This window comes from Pararge aegeria, chromosome 27 (genome assembly GCF_905163445.1).
Source record: "Pararge aegeria chromosome 27, ilParAegt1.1, whole genome shotgun sequence".
Taxonomy (NCBI): Eukaryota; Metazoa; Arthropoda; class Insecta; order Lepidoptera; family Nymphalidae; genus Pararge; species Pararge aegeria.
Window position 1 is genome coordinate 4,568,799 of NC_053206.1, and position 21,200 is coordinate 4,589,998.

At 35.2% G+C, this 21,200-nt stretch overlaps 2 protein-coding genes across 3 annotated transcripts in view; one reads left to right on the top strand and one right to left on the bottom strand.

Moving 5' to 3' along the window:
• Positions 1 to 676: 676 nt before the first annotated feature.
• On the bottom strand, positions 677 to 2,232 carry LOC120635750. Its single transcript, XM_039906890.1, has 2 exons — positions 1,397 to 2,232; positions 677 to 923 (listed from the first exon to the last, which is right to left on the bottom strand). The coding sequence occupies exon 1, from the start codon at positions 2,144 to 2,146 to the stop codon at positions 1,403 to 1,405; it is 744 nt and encodes a 247-aa protein (XP_039762824.1). The 5' UTR covers positions 2,147 to 2,232; the 3' UTR covers positions 677 to 923; positions 1,397 to 1,402.
• A 14,390-nt stretch (positions 2,233 to 16,622) lies between these two features.
• The window catches only part of LOC120635626, a 35,259-nt gene continuing 30,681 nt past the window's right edge, over positions 16,623 to 21,200 (top strand). For both annotated transcript variants that reach the window (XM_039906655.1, XM_039906656.1), the window contains exon 1: positions 16,623 to 16,860. The gene's annotated coding sequence lies outside the window, so the exon portion shown is untranslated. The remainder of the gene's footprint in view (positions 16,861 to 21,200) is intronic.

Consider the following 21,200-nt stretch of genomic DNA (forward strand, 5'->3'; position numbering starts at 1 on the left):
TTACTTAAGTACATTATATACTTTTAAGTACATTATATACTAAAGTACATTATATACTAAAGTACATTATATACTAAAGTACATTATATACTTAAGTACATTATATACTAAAGTACATTATATACTTTTAAGTACATTATGTACTAAAGTACATTATATACTAAAGTACATTATATACTTAAGTACATTATATACTAAAGTACATTATAAACTAAAGTACATTATTTACTTAAATACATTATATACTTAAATACATTATTTACTTAAATACATTATATACTTAAGTACATTATATACTAAAGTACATTATATACTAAAGTTCATTATTTACTTTTAAGTATATTATAAACTAAAGTACATTATTTACTTAAATACATTATATACTTAAGTACATTATATACTAAAGTATATTATATACTTTTAAGTACATTATGTACTTAAGTACATTATATACTAAAGTACATAATATACTAAAGTACATTATATACTTTTAAGTACATTATGTGTATTATATTTAAAAGCGCAGAAGGGCCTTCTTCTAAACTCATTTCTTAACTTATTGTAAATTAACAACTCTTCTTTTAAAATAACAACACAAGTCAGTACAAACACAAAATTATTATATTCCTCTAGTATGTATTATATCACAATAATAATTATTTCAATCTATATTACTAATTATCAGTATTTCAATAAAGACTATCATAAAATAATTTGTTTAAGTTAACAAACAGCGATTCGTCGCAAAAACGGCGCGCTGGTTCTTCCCGCCTCTCGAGAAAAACAAGATGGCGATCCTTTTCCCCGCTACCATAAACGCGACGCTCCGCTAGAGTGACTTTGACAGGCCGTATTCACTCTAAACTTTGACGCGCCGTCACGGCCGGACTGACATTCGACCGTCCCCGGGCGTTAAAATCTGCCTGGAACATAGAAATCACAATCACTAGGACACCCGCTCGTCCATCCCGCTAATAATTATCGACATCAACGCATTATCAACCGGACAAGTGCATCCCTTCAACCAAACCCACACGGGTTTGGCCCGGATGACACTGTCCCTTTTTTCGTTCAATAAACCACAACACAATCGGATTGAGCGTGTGCATCCCTTCAACCGACCCCTCTCGGTGCGGCCCGGATAACACACCTCATCCAGGATCAACTATGGAAACTTTTCATCTGGACCGAGCGAGTGCATCCCTTCAACCGACCCTTACGGGTACGGCCCGAACGACACAGCTCCACCAGGATCGACAATCGGAACTCTTCATCTGGACCGAGCGAATGCATCCCTTCAACCGACCCCTGAGGATACGGCCCGGACGACACACCTCGACCAGGATCGACACACAGATAAACACATTCGTAATATAAAATATGGCAAATGTCATACCTATGGTTACGGATTATCTTGTTCAGCGTAAATTTCTATTTCATTTTGTATATCCCAGGTCTCAGGATCAGAATATACACTAAGAGTGTCTGAATTGGCTGTGATAGTACGGGAATCGGTAGAAATAGCATCCGAGCATGCAGTCAAGGTGTCATCTCTATCAATTAAAGTTACATCATCAACATCTTCAGGCGCCGTCTCGGCCTCGTCATAATTCAAAAGGTTATACGTTATTTCAAGTAAACCGTCGTGACCTTGGGGCACTGGACGCAAATTCTCGTGGGCATACTTATACACTCGTTGAGAACCACTTAAACTTTTCAATTCATACCGATCGTTTTCTAACACCGCAGTTATGATGAATGGGCCCTTAAACTTCCTATCCAATTTAGTTTTATTCCGTTCACTATTTTTAAGAAACACAAATGCACCTTTTCTAAACGGTTTTATTATTGCACGACCCCGATTAAATCGATCAACTTCGGACTTAGCTGCCTTTTGAATATTAGCTGACGCATCTTCCCGTATAGTGTCAAGTTCTAGCCTGTTGCGTTGACTATTAACCTCTGCGTTTAGTCTAGACATACCTAGCGATTGTGCACGAATCCCTAACATCAGTTCTGTGGGTGAGTATTTTGTTACGGTAGATTTGGTGCTGTTGAGAGCAAGTTGAATTTTTCCTAATTCATCGCGCCACGTTTTATTAGGGTCGTTTTCAACAATAGTCAACAAGCTTTTAAGAGTTCGCATAACCCTCTCAACTTGTCCATTTGCCCTGCTAGAGCCCGTTGCAATAAAGTGTAACTGTATCTTATGCTCAGTGCAAAAGCTCTTAAATTCAGAGCTAATATAACAATGACCTTGATCAGCAATTATTCGCTTAGGCGCTCCGATAAGGTAAACTGCTTTTTGTAACGCGTGTATTGCACTACTAGCGTCGAGAGAAAAAGTATGCTCTGGTAAAACATATTTTGTAAAAGCATCAATTATTACGGAGCAATATTCTTTCCGATCGCTCTTTCCGCTAAGCTTTCCCGTAAAATCTGTGTGTATAGTATGCCATGGCACAGAGACTTTCGGAATTGGGTGAAGCTGGACAGGCTGAGCACCCGATGGACCTTTAGACGCTTTACAAATAATACAAGAGTCAATAAACTTACGCACGTGTTAGGAAATAGGGAATTACAGCACTTTATCTATGATAAACCCGATGATTATATTAAATATATCAACAAATAATAGTTTGTATACTCATTGATAATGTATTGAAAATAGAATAATGGACTTTAGTAGACTGTCAAATAAAAGTATAGGATCTATGGCGGGAGACGCGAGTTTGACAAGTTAGATTGGCGGCAAAGAAAAAGTGAGGACGGATTTAAATTAATGAATTGAGAATAGAAGATTAAGTAAAGTATTGTGTATAAAACGTTACAAATTGGGAATAGATGATTTATAATGGAAACGACATACTTAACGAAATATTGTTGTGGCAAAACAAGAGTCGTATATACTGGTGATGGAGTTGAGATAAGTTGTTAAAAGTTGTTGGTACTATGGTTGTACCTGATGTAGCATCAGATAAGTATATCTCTTATATCCTTTGGGTTATTCAGGTATCATATATGAAGCCCTAGCATTATTTCATACAGATAGCTTATGTAGCATACGTTGCTCTATACAAACAATTTGTTTCAAAAGTCCTGATGTTATTAGTGATAATAGTAGTTATGTTTGACCTGTCTTATATGTCTTGTATCAAAGGGCCTAGCGTTATAACATATGATAATGTTGTAATTGTGTTTATAAGTCTTGTTTTAATTGATTGAATAAAAGAGCAACGGTAGAGTTTCTTGCCAGTGGTCTTCTCTGCCGAAGACAGCATTCCGAACTGGTAGTAGAGTCATTTGAAGGTAATAAGTAATATGAATTATAGAGAAGCCTAATATACAGTATTAGAGTCAGTCTAGTTGTTTTATTTCACTCCTTGGGAAGTCAGGTTTATAGAGTACAGACCCACAACACTGCTCTAAAGCAGGTTGGTGGGCTTTAATGATGTCTTTTATAAAATTAATACTTTAATATGAGAAACTAGGTATTTAGCTTCAATAATACTGTTAATTAATGAAAGATCTAAGTGCCATCCTGAACATTGTGGGTATTGAAGTGAATATCTGAATACCTGGGTCTTCCATATTTATATTTTTTTTAGCATCAGAAGTGGGATCCTATTCATGTCCAATTTATGCCTTTCTCTAATGCAGATTTACTTTTTTTAGAACCATCCCGTCAAATGTGGACATAATAAAGAATTTGATGTTTTTGATGATGCCTCAAGTTTTGCTGCTATGTGCTAAAACAGAAACACTCTGGAGACAAAGCACCATGCTTGTTGAAATTCTATTTAAGGATATGTGGTCCGGGGAACCAATTAATAACCATCCCGGCAAATGTGGATATAGTACATGGTTTGATGTTTTTGATGATGTTTCAACTAATAGCTGGTATGTGCTAAAACAGAAACACTCTGGAGACAGAGCACCAGACTTGGTAAAATTCCATTGAAGTATATGTGGTCCGGGGAACCAATTGATGTGATATTTTTATTTATCTTTTCTTTTTGTCGTTTCTACTTTTGAAAGATAGTACTTATTACCTGAAACTGATATGGCCTAGTGGCTCTTTGTTTATTTTGCTGAAATGATTAAGTTCAAAATAGAATTGATTTAAGTTTGTTTGTGATAACCAACGAGTCAAGTTGGCCAAACAGAATGTGTAATAAGTTTGATAAATTTGAATTATCAAGTTTTATTTAACTAGTCTGGTTAGACAAATGGAATTTGTGTTAAGCTTTATTTTATTAGTCTGTCAAGGTTAAAATACATAAACTGGTCAGGTTAGCCGAACGGAATGTGTGATATATTTTTCCTATGATTCTTATTTATTACATACAAGATTTCAAGTTTAAATTGAGCAACTAGTCAAGTTGGCCAAACAGAATGTGTGATAAGTTTGATAAATTTAAAATTTCAAGTTTTATTTAACTAGTCAGGTTAACCAAATGGAATTTGTGTTAACTTTTATTTTATTAGTCTGTCCAGGCTAAAATAAATTAACTGGTCAGGTTAGCCGAACGGAATGTGTAATAGATTTTTCTTTTAATTCTTATTTATTACATACAAGATTTCAAGTATATATTGAGCAACTAGTCAGGTTAGCCAAGCTGTTGACTTTTATTTAGGAACTATTCTATGTACTTCGAGATCGAAGTACTTGTCAGGAAAGCCGAGATAGGAGAGATTGTGTAAATTATTCAGAACATATAAAATAATACACAAAAAACAAAACAAAAAAAAAAAAAAAAATCAAAATTTCTTGGTAGAATAGAATAGAATATGATTATGTGTCAGAACAATACATATAGGGAAAATTACTACTGAATAGCTAAATGAAATAGTTTAGTTTCTATGTTGGGTTGTGTGAAGAAAAGAATTAGGAGTCAGCTTAAATGTTGTGGGTTAGGTTAGGTCAGTGATCTTTCAGTATGATGTTGAGAGAAGTTTTAAAAAATGATATAATTAAAATACAATATTAAACTAAATTAATGTTGCTGCTGCAAAGGAAAATATATTAGTTGCATTATAAATAATTAGATTATACTTAGGTTTACAGTTGTTTAAATTATCAAATTTTATGTGAAATTTTAAGAGTCCTTGCATGATAAATGATTCTGTTAAACAGGTGGTTTAATTGATGTTTAGATTGAAATAAAACATTGAATAATAGAAATAACAATTGAACAAACATTGAATATACCTTGGCTTTTATGATGAGATGATAAAAAAAAAAAGATGTAAACTAATAGAAATAATTCCATCTTAGCGTTTTTATATTAATTTATTTATATTTATCTTATATATTACTTGACTTGGACAGTGGAAAAAATATGAATATCACCAGTGGGTGATGATGTTATTGATATCACTTGAGAGTGATGATGTTGTTGATATCACCAGTGGGTGATGATTTTATTGATATCACTTGAGAGTGATGATGTTGTTGATATCACCAGTGGGTGATGATGTTATTGATATCACTTGAGAGTGATGATGTTGTTGATATCACCAGTGGGTGTTGGTGTTTTGGTATATATTGGTTTGACTATTTAGACTGTACCTATTACATCTGTGACTAAATGGAACTAACAATGCAAATTAACAGAATTGAGGAGAAATACAATTATGTGTATATTTTGATAAAGTTGGACTGGAGGCAAATGGATAAATTGTTTGAGATTTATATTGAGATGGAAATATTTGGATTGTGATTGTACATGTTAAAATGTACAAGATAAATGAAAATGAGTATTTTTGATTTACATTGTTGAAAATTAATCATTTTACTTTATTAGAAGTATTATATTGTTGTAATATGTTAAATGGTGTGGAATTTTAATGAAAATTTTTTTTGGTCTCTTTCACTTTAATTATAAAAAAATTTGATTATGCCTATCTTTTGATAGAATATTGTTTACAGTTTATTGATAAAAGTGTATACAGAATGTAACTGATTTGATGATATTTGTGCTTATATACCATTTAAACTAATGTTATAGAGGTGTATATAAGATGATGTACTTATAAGGATGTTCTTTGAACCTAAAGACTTATGATACAATACATATACCTAAAAAGAATAACCCTATGTACTTCGAGAACGAAGTACTTGTCAGAATGGCCGTGTTAGGAAATAGGGAATTACAGCACTTTATCTATGATAAACCCGATGATTATATTAAATATATCAACAAATAATAGTTTGTATACTCATTGATAATGTATTGAAAATAGAATAATGGACTTTAGTAGACTGTCAAATAAAAGTATAGGATCTATGGCGGGAGACGCGAGTTTGACAAGTTAGATTGGCGGCAAAGAAAAAGTGAGGACGGATTTAAATTAATGAATTGAGAATAGAAGATTAAGTAAAGTATTGTGTATAAAACGTTACAAATTGGGAATAGATGATTTATAATGGAAACGACATACTTAACGAAATATTGTTGTGGCAAAACAAGAGTCGTATATACTGGTGATGGAGTTGAGATAAGTTGTTAAAAGTTGTTGGTACTATGGTTGTACCTGATGTAGCATCAGATAAGTATATCTCTTATATCCTTTGGGTTATTCAGGTATCATATATGAAGCCCTAGCATTATTTCATACAGATAGCTTATGTAGCATACGTTGCTCTATACAAACAATTTGTTTCAAAAGTCCTGATGTTATTAGTGATAATAGTAGTTATGTTTGACCTGTCTTATATGTCTTGTATCAAAGGGCCTAGCGTTATAACATATGATAATGTTGTAATTGTGTTTATAAGTCTTGTTTTAATTGATTGAATAAAAGAGCAACGGTAGAGTTTCTTGCCAGTGGTCTTCTCTGCCGAAGACAGCATTCCGAACTGGTAGTAGAGTCATTTGAAGGTAATAAGTAATATGAATTATAGAGAAGCCTAATATACAGTATTAGAGTCAGTCTAGTTGTTTTATTTCACTCCTTGGGAAGTCAGGTTTATAGAGTACAGACCCACAACACTGCTCTAAAGCAGGTTGGTGGGCTTTAATGATGTCTTTTATAAAATTAATACTTTAATATGAGAAACTAGGTATTTAGCTTCAATAATACTGTTAATTAATGAAAGATCTAAGTGCCATCCTGAACATTGTGGGTATTGAAGTGAATATCTGAATACCTGGGTCTTCCATATTTATATTTTTTTTAGCACACGCATTTGGACATTTCAGGAAACCAATATTGCTCGTAAAGTTTATCTAAAGTTTTATCCTTGCCTAAATGCTGTATTTCATTGTGAATGTGGTTAATTAACGTCCAAATTAAAGACCGAGGAACTACAGGCAACCAAGAAACAGTCTTGTTTCGGTTAACTTTTTTGTAAAGAATACCCTCTCTTACATCATATGACTGAGCTACCGAATCAGGAAAACCATTAGTTTTGTGTTTTGTAATGAGATCCTGTATCTCACTATCGCGCCTTTGTTCAACGGAAAGCCAATCTTGATAAAGCTCGACATAATGAACTTCTTTCGTCCGTGAATCCTCTGAAGATGTAACATCAATATTCGGAAGAGGATTTCGCGAAAGGTAGTCCGCATGTTCCATTCCTCGTCCTTCTCGATAAACAATGTCAAAATCGTAAGCTTGTAGATAAGCCCACCAACGATGTACGCGAGGAGTGAGATCTTTCTTTGATTTTGAGGCCTTTAGAGAATTGCAATCGGTAAAAACTACAAAATGTCGCCCGTAAAGGTAATGCCGAAAGTGCTCCACCGCTCGTACGACTGCTAATGTCTCTAATTCGTACGAGTGGTAGCGTGACTCTACATCCGTTGTGCGTCGGCTAAAATACTCTACAACATGCGGTAAATTACTTTTCTTTTGAATGAGAATCGCTCCATATCCTTCGGAGCTTGCGTCGGTGTGTAACTCTACTGGTAGTTCTGGATCAAATATAGTTAGTACCGGTTCAGATGTTAATATACGTATTACAGCGTTACGTATTGCCTCGTGTGCTTGAGTCCAGTTAATAGGTCCTTTTAATTTCGTAAAGGGGTACAACGGTCCCACGATGCGAGTAAAATTAGCAATGAATTTCCGAAAGTATGAAGCGAGGCCCAGAAATTGCCGAACCTGAGTAGCCGTTTTTGGTTGGGGAGAGTCTATTAACGCTTGAATTTTTCGAGGATTCGGTCTTATTTCACCACATTGGAGTAAATATCCCAGATATTCTATCTTTTGCTTCATGAATTTACATTTTTTATGATTGAATGTAAAACCAGCTTCTATTAAAGCACCCAAAACATTGTCTAGGCGCTGCAAACCTTCAGTTATATTGTTAGAGTAGCATAAAACGTCGTCCATATAAATCAATGGCTTATCTTTAACATTATTCAGAGCCTTAGTAATGCACCTCTGATAAACTGATGGTGCATTTCGAAGTCCGAATGGCATAGCAAGGAATTCATATTGCCCCTCAGGTGTAACAAATGCTGTTTTTTCAACTGAATCAGGGTGCATAACTATTTGGTGAAAACCAGAAGCCATGTCTAATGATGAAAAATAATTAGCCCCAGCAAGCAAATCTATTTGCTCTTCAATACGTGGCAGGGGATAGTGTTCGGGTTGTGTATTAGAATTTAATTCACGATAATCTACGCACAATCTGTATGATTTATCCTTTTTATCAACTAAAAGCATAGGACTTGCAAATGGGGAGGAGCTTTCTTGAATTACCCCAGCATCTAGCAATTGTTGAACCTTTTCTCGAACTATCTGTTTTTCTACTGGTGCCAATCTATATGGACACCGTTGTACAATTTTATGTGGATCTACTAAGTTAATTTTACACTCTCCGGTTTTTACTCGCCGAGAAGGAATTCCTTCAGTGAAATAGTCGGAATATTTATTTAGTAATAATATTAGCGAATCCTTATCCCTTCCATGTAAATCTGTGTCAATTTCCTTAAAGTCAGGTTTGTTTAAATTTAAATTGCAAATATGAATTTTTTTCTTTGAGTGAAATATAAGATTGTCATTGTCAATTTGAACGCACAACCCTTGCTCAAATATATCCCTCCCGATTATGATAGGATCAGAGACACGACTATCAGGGACCACATGAAAAACTAAATTTACTGAAAATGCTTCTATTACCACATCACTTTGAATTTGGATGGTACATGGTATATCATCATCGCCTATACCACTAAGATAAACGAGACTCTCACGTACAGTACCCCCAAGTTTGTTAGAGAAGCTTTCTTTTACAAGAGAACAAGATGATCCGCTGTCAAAAAGAAAAGAGACTGTCTCACCGGAAGATGTCTTCAAAGTACCCCTGGAAGGGCGGTGCTCGCACTGATGAACTTCCTTAACTGTAGCTCCGCCACCTTTCTTTCCAACCGTACAAAAAGTCGCCACGTGACCTAGCTGGCCACAGGTGTAGCAGATTATAGCACCTTTCTTTTCCATAGTACGTGACGAACTCGAAGTTTCTAGGGATTTTGTTTCAAAATCATCACGCCGCTTCCTACATTCGACTAAACGATGCCCAGGCAATCCACAAAAGTGACACCTGCCAGGAAATTTCTCTAAGGTACGTGCTCGCTTAGCTTCAGGGTCTCTATTTTCCCCATCTAAACGACGCTTTAGAGATATTCCACCAAGTACACGGAATAATTGAGCCCGACTCGTAATCGTTTGTGCATATAATTCGCGACGGACCAAGTAGTCTTTCTGACACAGCACTGAAATAACGAATCCGGTTATGACTTCTTCAGACATCGTAGTTTTAGGTATTCATTCAATGAGGTTCCATAACCGAAGAGCAGATTCGGACGGTATCTCTTTAACGCCTATTTGGAATCGTAGAATTTCATCAAAGTGGTCTTGCATAAGTTTTGGATTAGCAAATTTAGCTATTAAAATCTCTTTAACTGAACTCCATGTAATCTCGTTTAAATTTAGCTTAGTAAGACACGAAGCTGCACGACCTTTTAGGGCTCCCGTTAGAGCTACGAGTAAGTTGACTCCTTCTAGACGTTTATGTTGCACAATTACTTCCGTAACTTTACACCAATCTTCAATATTAGAATCTGATTCATCCGGATCAAACTTTAAAAGTTGTGTTTGATTAGTATTCGCTGTTGGAACTTGTTGCACTTCTAAAACTCGGGTAAGCAACGCTTCCATGTTACACAAAAGTTGCTCGGCATTTATTTTATTCGGCTGTGTTGCTTCATTTTGTTGTTTGTTACATCCCACTTCTGATAAAAGCGCAGAAGGGCCTTCTTCTAAACTCATTTCTTAACTTATTGTAAATTAACAACTCTTCTTTTAAAATAACAACACAAGTCAGTACAAACACAAAATTATTATATTCCTCTAGTAGTATTCGACGACATTAAGCGCGTCGCAGGTAGCCGTTGGATCCAAGCGGCTCAGAATCGTGGAACTTGGAACTCCCTACAAAAGACCTATGTCCAGCAGTGGACGTCTATCGGTTGATGTGATGATGATGATGATGATGAGTATGTATTATATCACAATAATAATTATTTCAATCTATATTACTAATTATCAGTATTTCAATAAAGACTATCATAAAATAATTTGTTTAAGTTAACAAACAGCGATTCGTCGCAAAAACGGCGCGCTGGTTCTTCCCGCCTCTCGAGAAAAACAAGATGGCGATCCTTTTCCCCGCTACCATAAACGCGACGCTCCGCTAGACTGACTTTGACAGGCCGTATTCACTCTAAACTTTGACGCGCCGTCATATTCATAAAAATATCAGCTATCCTAGTACCCATAACACAAGCTACGCTTACTTTGGGGCTAGATGGCGATGTGTGTATTGTCGTAGTATATTTATTTATTTATTAAACCAAGCAGATGGCACACCTGATGGTATGTGGAAAATCATTGCCTATAAAATTCTGCAACAATATATTAGTACACCTAGTTGACCTCTAACGGCCTCGTACATTTCTGTTTTGTTTTTATTTATGTTTTTGATTGAGTTTTCAACTTCATCGTACAGTGTTACCTTCGTTACAACAATAATATTATTGTAAACTTGCGAACCCGCACTTGTGTTTTTTTTTCAGACACGCATGCCGGTTTGCCAGTAATACGGTTTACACTACAACTTTATGTTTCTCGATTTTGTAGTTGCTAATCTTGTTTCAGTGTATAATCTGTTGGTGAACCTAATAAATAAATATATTTACCGGCAACCACACCCTTCATTCCGGAACACAAAACTTCAATAATGCGCCACAAATAAGCATGGCGGATTTTTTTTAATTTTTTTTAATAAATATATTACGACAATACACCCATCGCCATCCAGCCCCAATTTAAGCGTAGCTTGTTTTACGGGTACTAAGATGACTGATGTTTTTTTTTTATAAATATATAAATAAATACTTGAATATACAAACTAAGAACACCTATAAACACCCAGACACTGAAAAACATTCATGCTCATCACACAAACATTTTCCAGTAGTGGGACTCAGAAAGCAGGGTCGCTGCCCACTGCGAGTCGGCCGTCAAATATTATGATGTTAAGATTATTTTTTTTTTAAATTCCACTTCATACCCATCCGAAGCCGGGGCGGGTCGCTAGTCGAGTATAAATTAAGTAAATAATCTTACGGTGGGCTCCTTGATAAACAATTAGCTGCACGACCATTTCGGAGAAAGAAAAAAAAACGAACTTGTAGGAATGGTCTGGATGTCGTACGATGCCTTCTGGTTTTTTTGTACCCATCGAAGAAAAATGTATCTTATGCATATATGTTTAAAGCTCAAATTTGCCTACAAGTCTTTAGCTCGGGATTATGACGTTCCTAAACTGAAATTAGAACTATCCGATTTGCGACTCTATTAGGACCGTTTTACTTTGAAGATACAGAGTTTAATCGATTGCGTAGGATGAATAGGATGGATGGATGGATGTAAGATTTGCTCGCTCGGGATCGAGTCGTTTGAGCTCAAATTTGCGTACAAGTTTAGCTCAGGCTTTTGAAAGAACGTTTGTAAAACAGAAATCAGAAGTACAGGTTTTGCGACTCTAATGTAGTGCCATTAAGTCTATTTTACTTTGAGGATATGGCTGTTCTACTACTAGTAATATAAGTGAGTCAGCTCTAAAAAAAGTAACTCAAGCTGATGTCGATGTCGTACCCAATAAAAAGTAATCTGTCACAATATGGTTTCATCAAGAGGGTAAGCTTTGGTCACTTAGAAAGGTCCTTTAAAATTTGAAGACATCTTATTTATATCGTGATTTTTAATCTACTTCAAAAAAAGAATTTTGTTTTTTTCTTGTTATTTATTTGTAACGCGATGACTCCGTCATTTACTACACTACAACTGAGACAATTAAAATAAATTAAAAAGTCTTATATCTTACTAAGTATTTTAATTGATGTGATTAATGAATTTCTTAATGACAAAGTTGCTTGGAAGCATTTGGTTCCGCTTTTATCTCACAGGATAGAAAAATGAATGTTAAAATGCAAAATGTAAATTGTTGATGTTGGAAAAGAGCAACTGCTGAGTTTCTTGCCAGCTTCTTCTCGGTAGAATCTGCCTTCCGGTGGTCTGCCTTATCTAAATATTCTACTTATTACTTAAAAATTAGTCATTTTTAAGTATAAGTCGCATCTACGGCGTAGGCCATTACAACTAAGACAATTACATAACAATAAAAAGCGTAAATTTATTGTTTAAAAAAAAAATCGACAAATAAAATTATATTTTCTACTACATTTTGGGGTCGGCGCTATTTTTTTACTTTTTAGTTGTTGTAACATTTAATTTCCTATCTACCATCCTATTCTACTTCCTATAATTTTGTAAGGGTGGATGGATGGATGTTTGTTACTCTTTCACACAAAAACTACTGAACCAAATTGAGAGAAATTCAGAATGGAGATAGATTATACCCTGGATTAGCACACAGTCAACTTTTTATTTCTTAAACAGTTCCTGTGGTATTTATAAAACACCATAAAAACAGCGTCCTTCTAATATTTATATGCGAACATTTATAAAGGACGGATGGATTGACTTTTGTTTCTCTTTCACGCTAAAACTACAGAACTGAAATTTGAAATGGAGAAACTTTAAACCCTGGATTCAAACAAAGGCTATAGTGGCAGGGTTTTTGACTAATTAAGGCGCATATAGCTGAAAGACAGCAAATATGAAGAGCACGCGACTGTAGGTCAATATTATTTTCCTTATAGATTGCAGTCTTGTAGAGTTAGGGCATGAAGAGCTAGAAGCTTGGCTCTACATGAGATCTGATAAATTTTTTGAAAGTGCTATTCCTATGGCATCGTAAAATGTTGCCAAAAACGTTAAAATTAGTATGTTTTTGTTTTGATTTTCTTTTACCACGATTATTTGGCCCGCTTGAAATTCATCACCCATAAATTCAGCAACACTTCACAGGCATAGAAAACGTCCTAAAAAGTGCCACCCTGTGTCCTTTAACCTAAGGCATAGGTGTTAAGCTAATGATAACACCGGCAATCGCACCCTTTAAACCGGAATACAGCAATACCGCTTGGCTGCAGAAATAAGCATGGCGGAGGAATTTCTCCAGGCAAGCTCCGTCACAAACTGCTCTGCTAATACAAGAATAAATAAATAAAAGAATAAACATAGTAAGCGAGAACAGCAATTAACTTATTTCACACATAGACGCCTTTTTCAAAGTCTTATTTGGACATTTCTATTTGACTGTAACATAAATAGAATCCCACTTTAAACAGGATTTTAATTAATACGAGCCAGTAAGCTTAGTATGAGATTCGCGCGTTCGCAATCGGTTTCGAGCATCGAACGCTGTAACGTCAAAGCAAAATGAACCTAATTAGACTAACTTTAGAGTCGCTAATTCTGTAATCATGTTTTTATTTTGTCAAGAGCACTTGCAGGAAGTGTAAACAAACTTGAGCTTTAAAACAAGCACACAAGTTTTATTTTTGCTTGCCGTCACTTTACTTTCGTCGATATTTTACTCGCACCTCTTTCAGTCCCGTATTATATTGACCTCATTTCATGTAACTGGGTCGGAATTCCTTCAAATATTTATCGCTTCTTTTCGGATGGTTTGTTGTTGTCGATTGTTATATTTTTTATCTCCAGCAGCAGGTAGCACGGCTAGCATGGGCAGGAGACAATTATATCCCCAGGGAAAGGATAAAAAAATTTCTTTATCAACTCTCAGAGCACTGACGCACAAGTGGAAATAATATACAAATAGTATATGTATAATAACAAACGGGTCGTAAACTTCTTCTATTCCCTGTTCCGGTGCATCAGCAGGTGCACACGTAAATTATATCCCCTGTCAGGGGATCTCCTGGCCATGCTAGCCCTGCAGCAGTGGACATTTGGCACTCGCATTTCGGCACGCGGCTTTCTAATCTCTTTAATTTTTTTTTTTTTTCATTTTATAGGTATTAAACCTTTTTGTGACAGACGTCCAGGGAAATACAACCTTCATGCTTATTTCTATCTCTATGCAGCGTTGGTGTGTTCTTGATTCAGGGCTTGCTTGCCGGTGTAATTACAGACACATGAGGCTAAACACCTACGCCTCAGGTTGGTGGACGGACATAGGGCGGCTATTGGAAGCACTTGTCACTAGCATACCCTGCGAAGTGTTGCTCTGTTAATAAACGAAGAAAACGCTCGCGAAAAGATGGCCCACTGCTAGTTCCTTCAATAATAACTATAAAACAAAACGCTCAAACTATTTGAGTGAACGAACTGTACCTTACCTACGTATTAATAGCTTTAATTTAGTATTCAATACAAGTACCAACTACTATGCTCAAGGACTGTGAGGTTAGTACACTTGCTAATCCAGTTGCAGGGAAATACCGTGTATCACATTAAGTCAATTGCTTTGCGAAGGTTTTTAATAACTTGTGTCGAGCATATAAAACATTGGGGTGAAAAATTTGGCATTATGGGTCTATTAACCTTTGCCTATATGATTTTTTTAAGTTTACAGTTCTTCTTTTGATTTATGGCTTTTCGTAGTGCCAGTAAAAAAGTTTTTTAGTTATTCCCGCCCGCAGATATTTGTCGGAATTTCCGCCATTAATCTCTGTCCTTTTTAATTGTCAAATGAAGAAAACCTAACACGATCTTTTTATTACTATTCGGTGTAAAAAAAAGAAGATTTTTTTTTTCTTTTGTGTACAGTTAACTCGGGCTGAAAGGCAACACAAGTCGCGTGAGCTGTGTATTTTGGCGAAATATTTTTCGTATATGCACGTAAAAACCCTTATGAGTATATTAAATAAATACTTACTATCTATATACTTTACAAGATTATCTCGTTTTAATTTAATTGTTTTTATTTATTTTAACACACATGATTAATGTTCTATTTTTTAATCAGGTTTGTAGGTATCATTAAAAAGTAATTAAAAGATTGTTTACATTATAAGACAAGTAAAAAAAATGGAGTAAGTATTTATTTAGAACAAAAAGCTTAACTGATCACAGACGACATCAAATCAGTCACTGTGAGCTGCGGGAAACCAGCCGCGATTCAGGACTGTGGATTTTAGAACTCCCAACAAAGCAGTGGACCTCAATCGGTTGAAATGATGATGATATAATATGCACTGTAGCATCTTTTTATGTAGTTTTGCGGATGTTTTTCGCTGTTTACACTCTGAAGGTATGAGTGCTAAATGAAGTCAAAACAAGGAGGGCATGGAGGTCAGCACACATTGTGCGTTATCGAGACATACATAAATAAACATGAGATAACGCAGTTGTATCGATACTCTTTTGTATTGCTAGCCGCTAGGTACTCGTACCTGCGAGTTCTCAGAATTCTGTTTTTATCTTGGCAACAATTTGTATTTTTATATACTCAGATTACTGGGCAGAAAAAAAACTAGTAAATCAAGCCTTTGTACTAATCACTGTCAGCATCAGCATCACCTTAATACATTTATGGTTAATAAACGTGGCCAGCCTGTGGTGGCCTGATATAAAGACCTGTGGAGTATGGAAATTCTTTGTTGAATTTATATTAAGGGGAATTTAGGGTTTAAACCCATACTAGAGAAGAAATAGAAAAAGTTTTCTTGTTTTCTATCTAACTCTAAATCTTAGTTTAGTAAAAATGAATAAATATAATAGATAAATCAACTCAAATTTCCAAACAATGTACATAGTTATATTCTAAAATGCATGTAATAATACATGCTCAGGCCACGATTGACAGAGATTCGTAGGTACAAATCCTATCGGTTCCGGAAATGCTTATATGCATTTTAAAATAATAAAAATTGATAATCAATTTTTATTTTTATCATTTTTAGGTAAACCACATTTAAAAATTATAAAATGTGGTTATAATATAACTTTTGAGATACGCAGAAATGTCGTGACGTGATCGTATAGTATAAACATCCCCTTGTATACGTCAACTTCAGAAAGAACTGCCAATGTCACAAGATGGTGGACTGCTCCTTCGTGCCTTCTTCATCTACAAGACATTGGCGAAATACCTTGTGCCCAGTTGGCGCAGACAAAAGCCATAAACAAGAATTGAATTGAATTGAATTGAATGGTGGACTGTCAAAGTGTTTTTTTTGTTTTTATCTTGTTTTTCAAGCCAAGGAAACACTGAGCACTACCTAGACTCGTGCGCATAACGTCATCCTCCGAATGAATTATTGCGAATAAAAACAAGTTTCCCAGAACTGAACTTATGGTAAAGTGATTGTGATAATATGGTGTGATCTAAAGGAGTGCAGTGAAAGTTGGAAACATTGAATTTAGAACCGTGTTTTTTAATTTTGCAGTGTGACGTCGTAGAAAACATATGAGGTAGGCGTTCTATTTATTGTTTTAATTCTAAAATCAAATTTTCCTTGTATGCTTTTAAGTTAGCGCTTACTTTATACGGTTTTTTTTTTTTTATAAATAGCAGGTACTAAAAATACATCACACTTTCTGTTGGACATAAGTCTTTCGTTAAGTTAACCACATCAACGGTTATATGTCCAGCTCTTAATCGTAGCTCAATGGCCATTTTTATTAAATACTATAATATTGTTTTCTTTTAAAATTCAAAGTTAACAATTTCAATATACTAGACGACATAAAATAAGTAATCCATTCAAAGCAAATGTATACAATTTTACAATAAACTACCAGTTTCGAAGTTTGTGTTAAACGTAAGCTTATAGAAAAGTACTATTATAGTATTAAGGACTATGTCAACGATAAAAATGCTTGGGTGTAAATTATTGCTCTGACCAGGTACTTCTTTAATAGTTTTAAATGGCAATGTGAGATGGTGATAACAAAAAAAATAACAACCTGCTAAGTTTGTTGTGGGCTTCTTAGACCAGGGTGCGTTTGGAACCCTCGTAGCTTTAGTTTTAAGTTGACGAATTTAGTTATTGCCATCAACTCACTTCTATGTCATATTTTACATGTAATGTACGCATCAAAAGTGCCATCTATGTGCCTATTTGAATAAAGAAATATATAGAAATACTAGCTGTTGCCCGCGACTTCGTCTGCGTTTGATTTTGTTTTTAATGTATTCAGTATCGCTAATCCTCATATTATATCATAGCCATAGTAGTATATATATATATATAACATGTGACTGTCAATTAATTATAGACAAATAATTTGCAATAAAATGAAATTGCGACTAATAGTTATTTAATTATTATAGTTATTTAATTATAGTTCTTTAATTATTATTATAGTTATTTAATTATAGTAATTTACTTAAGAGATATCTTAAGTTGGTCCAGACTGCTCACGGTGTGCCAATTTAATTTAAAATCGGTTAAGTAGTTTAGGAGTCCATCGCGGACAAACATCGTGACAGGAGATTTATATATATTAAGATAATAAAGAAATTCATTTATTTCAAGTTTCAAGCAGGTTTACTCTAGCACTTTTGAAATGTCAAGTCTCTGTATGTTGTGACTCTACCACTAAGTTTTTGAGTTATTTATACCTACCCTATATGTACGGAATGACACTAGTGTTTTGAAAAGCCTATACAAAATATCTGCATAGTAATCTTATAAAAAGGAAAATGTATTTGTTTGTTTGTTACATATGTTTGGCTTAATATCTGCACTAAACATGATTAAATTTGGCACATAGATAGCATCTTAGAGATGGACATGGGATACTTATAGCTCTAGTTCAACCCCAGGATTTAAATAAAAACTCTTGAAGCAGCTTCAAGCTAAACCAATCTTGGCTAAACACTGGGATATTGAATAATTCCATAAATTCAGATGAAACTAGACCACAGCTGGTTAATACGATATAACACACTCACTGAGTAATATGTTTATCTTGGAATACCTTAATGAACAATTGGTGATAAAAAAAATTGTTTGTTTATTTGAAATCTTTATTAAACTCACAAAACAGACAAGATAAACTTCAAATCTACTAGCTGGTAAGAGAAATTTCGAAGGGCAAGTGATTTGACAGCAGATTGGCACAGTGACATCTTCCTTTTTCCCTGTTCGCTGATGACACAAATTCTTCGGGAATCCGATGCATGAGCATAAAATTATTCAAGAAGATTTGAATGCTATTGAAAAGTGAACGAAGGAATGGTTACTATCACTAAATGTCAATAAGTGCACTGTTTTACATCTTGGTAAGAAGAACCCCCGGCTGCCATATTATCTAGATAAGAAGCAATTGAAAGTTTTGGATACACAAAAAGACCTAGGCGTGATCATAAGCAGTGATCTAAAATGGGAAGCGCACATTGTGGTTATTGTCAGTAAGGTCAACTGTATCCTTTACACAATTAGGAAAGCATTTTTTAATATTAATAAGAAAACCTTCATACAGATATATAAGACATATGTGAGACCTTTATTGGAGTACGCTTTTCAGGTCTGGAGTCCCTATTTTGTTTAGGATATAGAAATGCTTGAAAAGGTTTAGAGATGAGCCACTAAACTGCCAAGAGAATTGGTTTGCAAACCTGGGACTCACAACTACACTCTCAAAAGTACGCGAGAAAGAGGTGATCTCATTGAAACTTATAAAATATTAAATAGGTATTACAACATTCCAAATTTTGAGGAAATATTTTCAAAAAAGAGTAACCCCAGATTAAGGGGCTATGGTCTCAAACTTGAATTTCAGTCTACGTCTAATCCTTCCAAGCACTTTATCAGCAATAGAGTTATACAAATGGAATGCCTTGCCTGAAGATGCAGTGACTGCAGTATCACTAATTCATTTTAAGAACCGACTGGATAAACATCAAAAAAACAAAGAGCACATGAAATGATATAGATGCATCAGCGAAAGCTGATAAATTAATATATAATAATAATAATAATAAAGAATTTGGATGAATAAAACAACCCCAACAATGTGATGGCTGAGCTTGGAATCTCGAAACAATTATTTTAAGCAGTGTCACTGCTGCACAAAGCACAGTTTTTTTTTTTTATGCATTTGAAAGAATTTTGTAAAGTGGGTAAATAATTAAACTATTGATAACTATAAATTCATATTGGCCATATATCTTATCTTATATCTTTAACTTTAATTCCAATTATATCTTTAAATTTATATATATATATATATATATATATATATATATATACAAGAATTGGAATATATATATATATATATATATATATACAAGAATTGGAATATATATATATATATATATACAAGAATTGGAATCTCGGAATCGGCTCCAACGATTTTCATGAAATTTAGTATACAGGCGGCGGGCGCGATAATTCGATCTAGCTAGTATTCATTTTTGAAAAATGTCATTTTATTCTTGTTTTCCGGTAATAACCGATTTGGTGCAGACGAAGTTGCAACTTCGTATGCAGTAACGGGTCAGCTAGTTTTATTACATTGATTAGGATTTTTGCAAATACGCTTATAATTATTATTCAATTTGTAAATAGTTTCCAAGAAACAATTAAAATTATATTTGATTAACAACCAATGTTCATGACATTGAGTTGGTGGGTATTTTGATATAAATACGACCGCATTATCGATGCACCTCAGACCCCGCCCCCGACGTCCAATGTGTCCCAACAGCACACAAACACACAACCAACACAGTGTCTTCACCGGCGAAGACGAGGGCCCCGATTTCTGACCTCTTCCGGACGTGGATCCTTACCACGGTCACGGGGGCGTTCGGACTAAACAATGATTAGTCCAAAAGTCCACCAACACTCAGACAACACTCAGATTAACGTCGAACCGAGCCGACGTCCGAGCCCTCGCAGGAGGCACCCTGCGAGGTCGTCGAGCCCTGGGGCTCTTCTCATGGCGAGCTTTCGCGCTCGCTCCACTCCCCCGGTGACGCCGTAGCAACCCCTCAGGTGGTTATCGGCAAGTGTCCTTCCGAAAATCGATGCACCTCAGTCCTACATGGACTCGAACGATGCAAAGATACCTCCCGGTGTCTTAGTCGTTTATAACTAGGCTATCACCGCTTTGAACAAATAAACAACAATAAAAACGTCGTACAATCCGCGTGTCTCAGATCCATGCTGAGGGTTGTGACGTCATTGCCTTATTATTATGCAACTATGCATGCGTCAGCGGTTTTCTTATCGACATACAATATGTATGGAATGTGTATATGTGAAGCGGTGATAGCCTAGTGGGTAAACTTGGGCTTCCCTTTCGGAGGTACCGAGTTCGTTCCTCGACCCGCCCCTGTAACTTGTAAAAATTCGCCAAATGTGTCGCCTTTTATACCTTTCTGACCCCCACCTAATCTATCTAAGCCCCTCCCACCTCATTAGTGCCTCTGAATATGTTCAATAGAGGTGAAGTTGATAAGTTTATTTGTTCGTTTAGTAATTCGAACCTCCCATTCCTATGTTTAATAATTTCTAATTGTTCCCTCAAATCAAGTCTCAACCCTTTTTTGATAATATATCATGGATTTCCGCAAAGTAACGCCTGCTTCTATACAATAAAATTCTTCTTCACTTGCTTCAACGGTGAAGGAAAACATTGTAAGGAAACCTGCATGAGAGTTCTCCATATAGATCATAAAGGCGTGCGAGTATACCATTCCGCAATTTGCCAGCGTGGTAAACTACGGCCTAAACTCTTAGAGTTTTGAGAGAAGTCATGCTCTTCCTTCAGGAACCCGTCCCGTAGGGAGGAATAGGGAG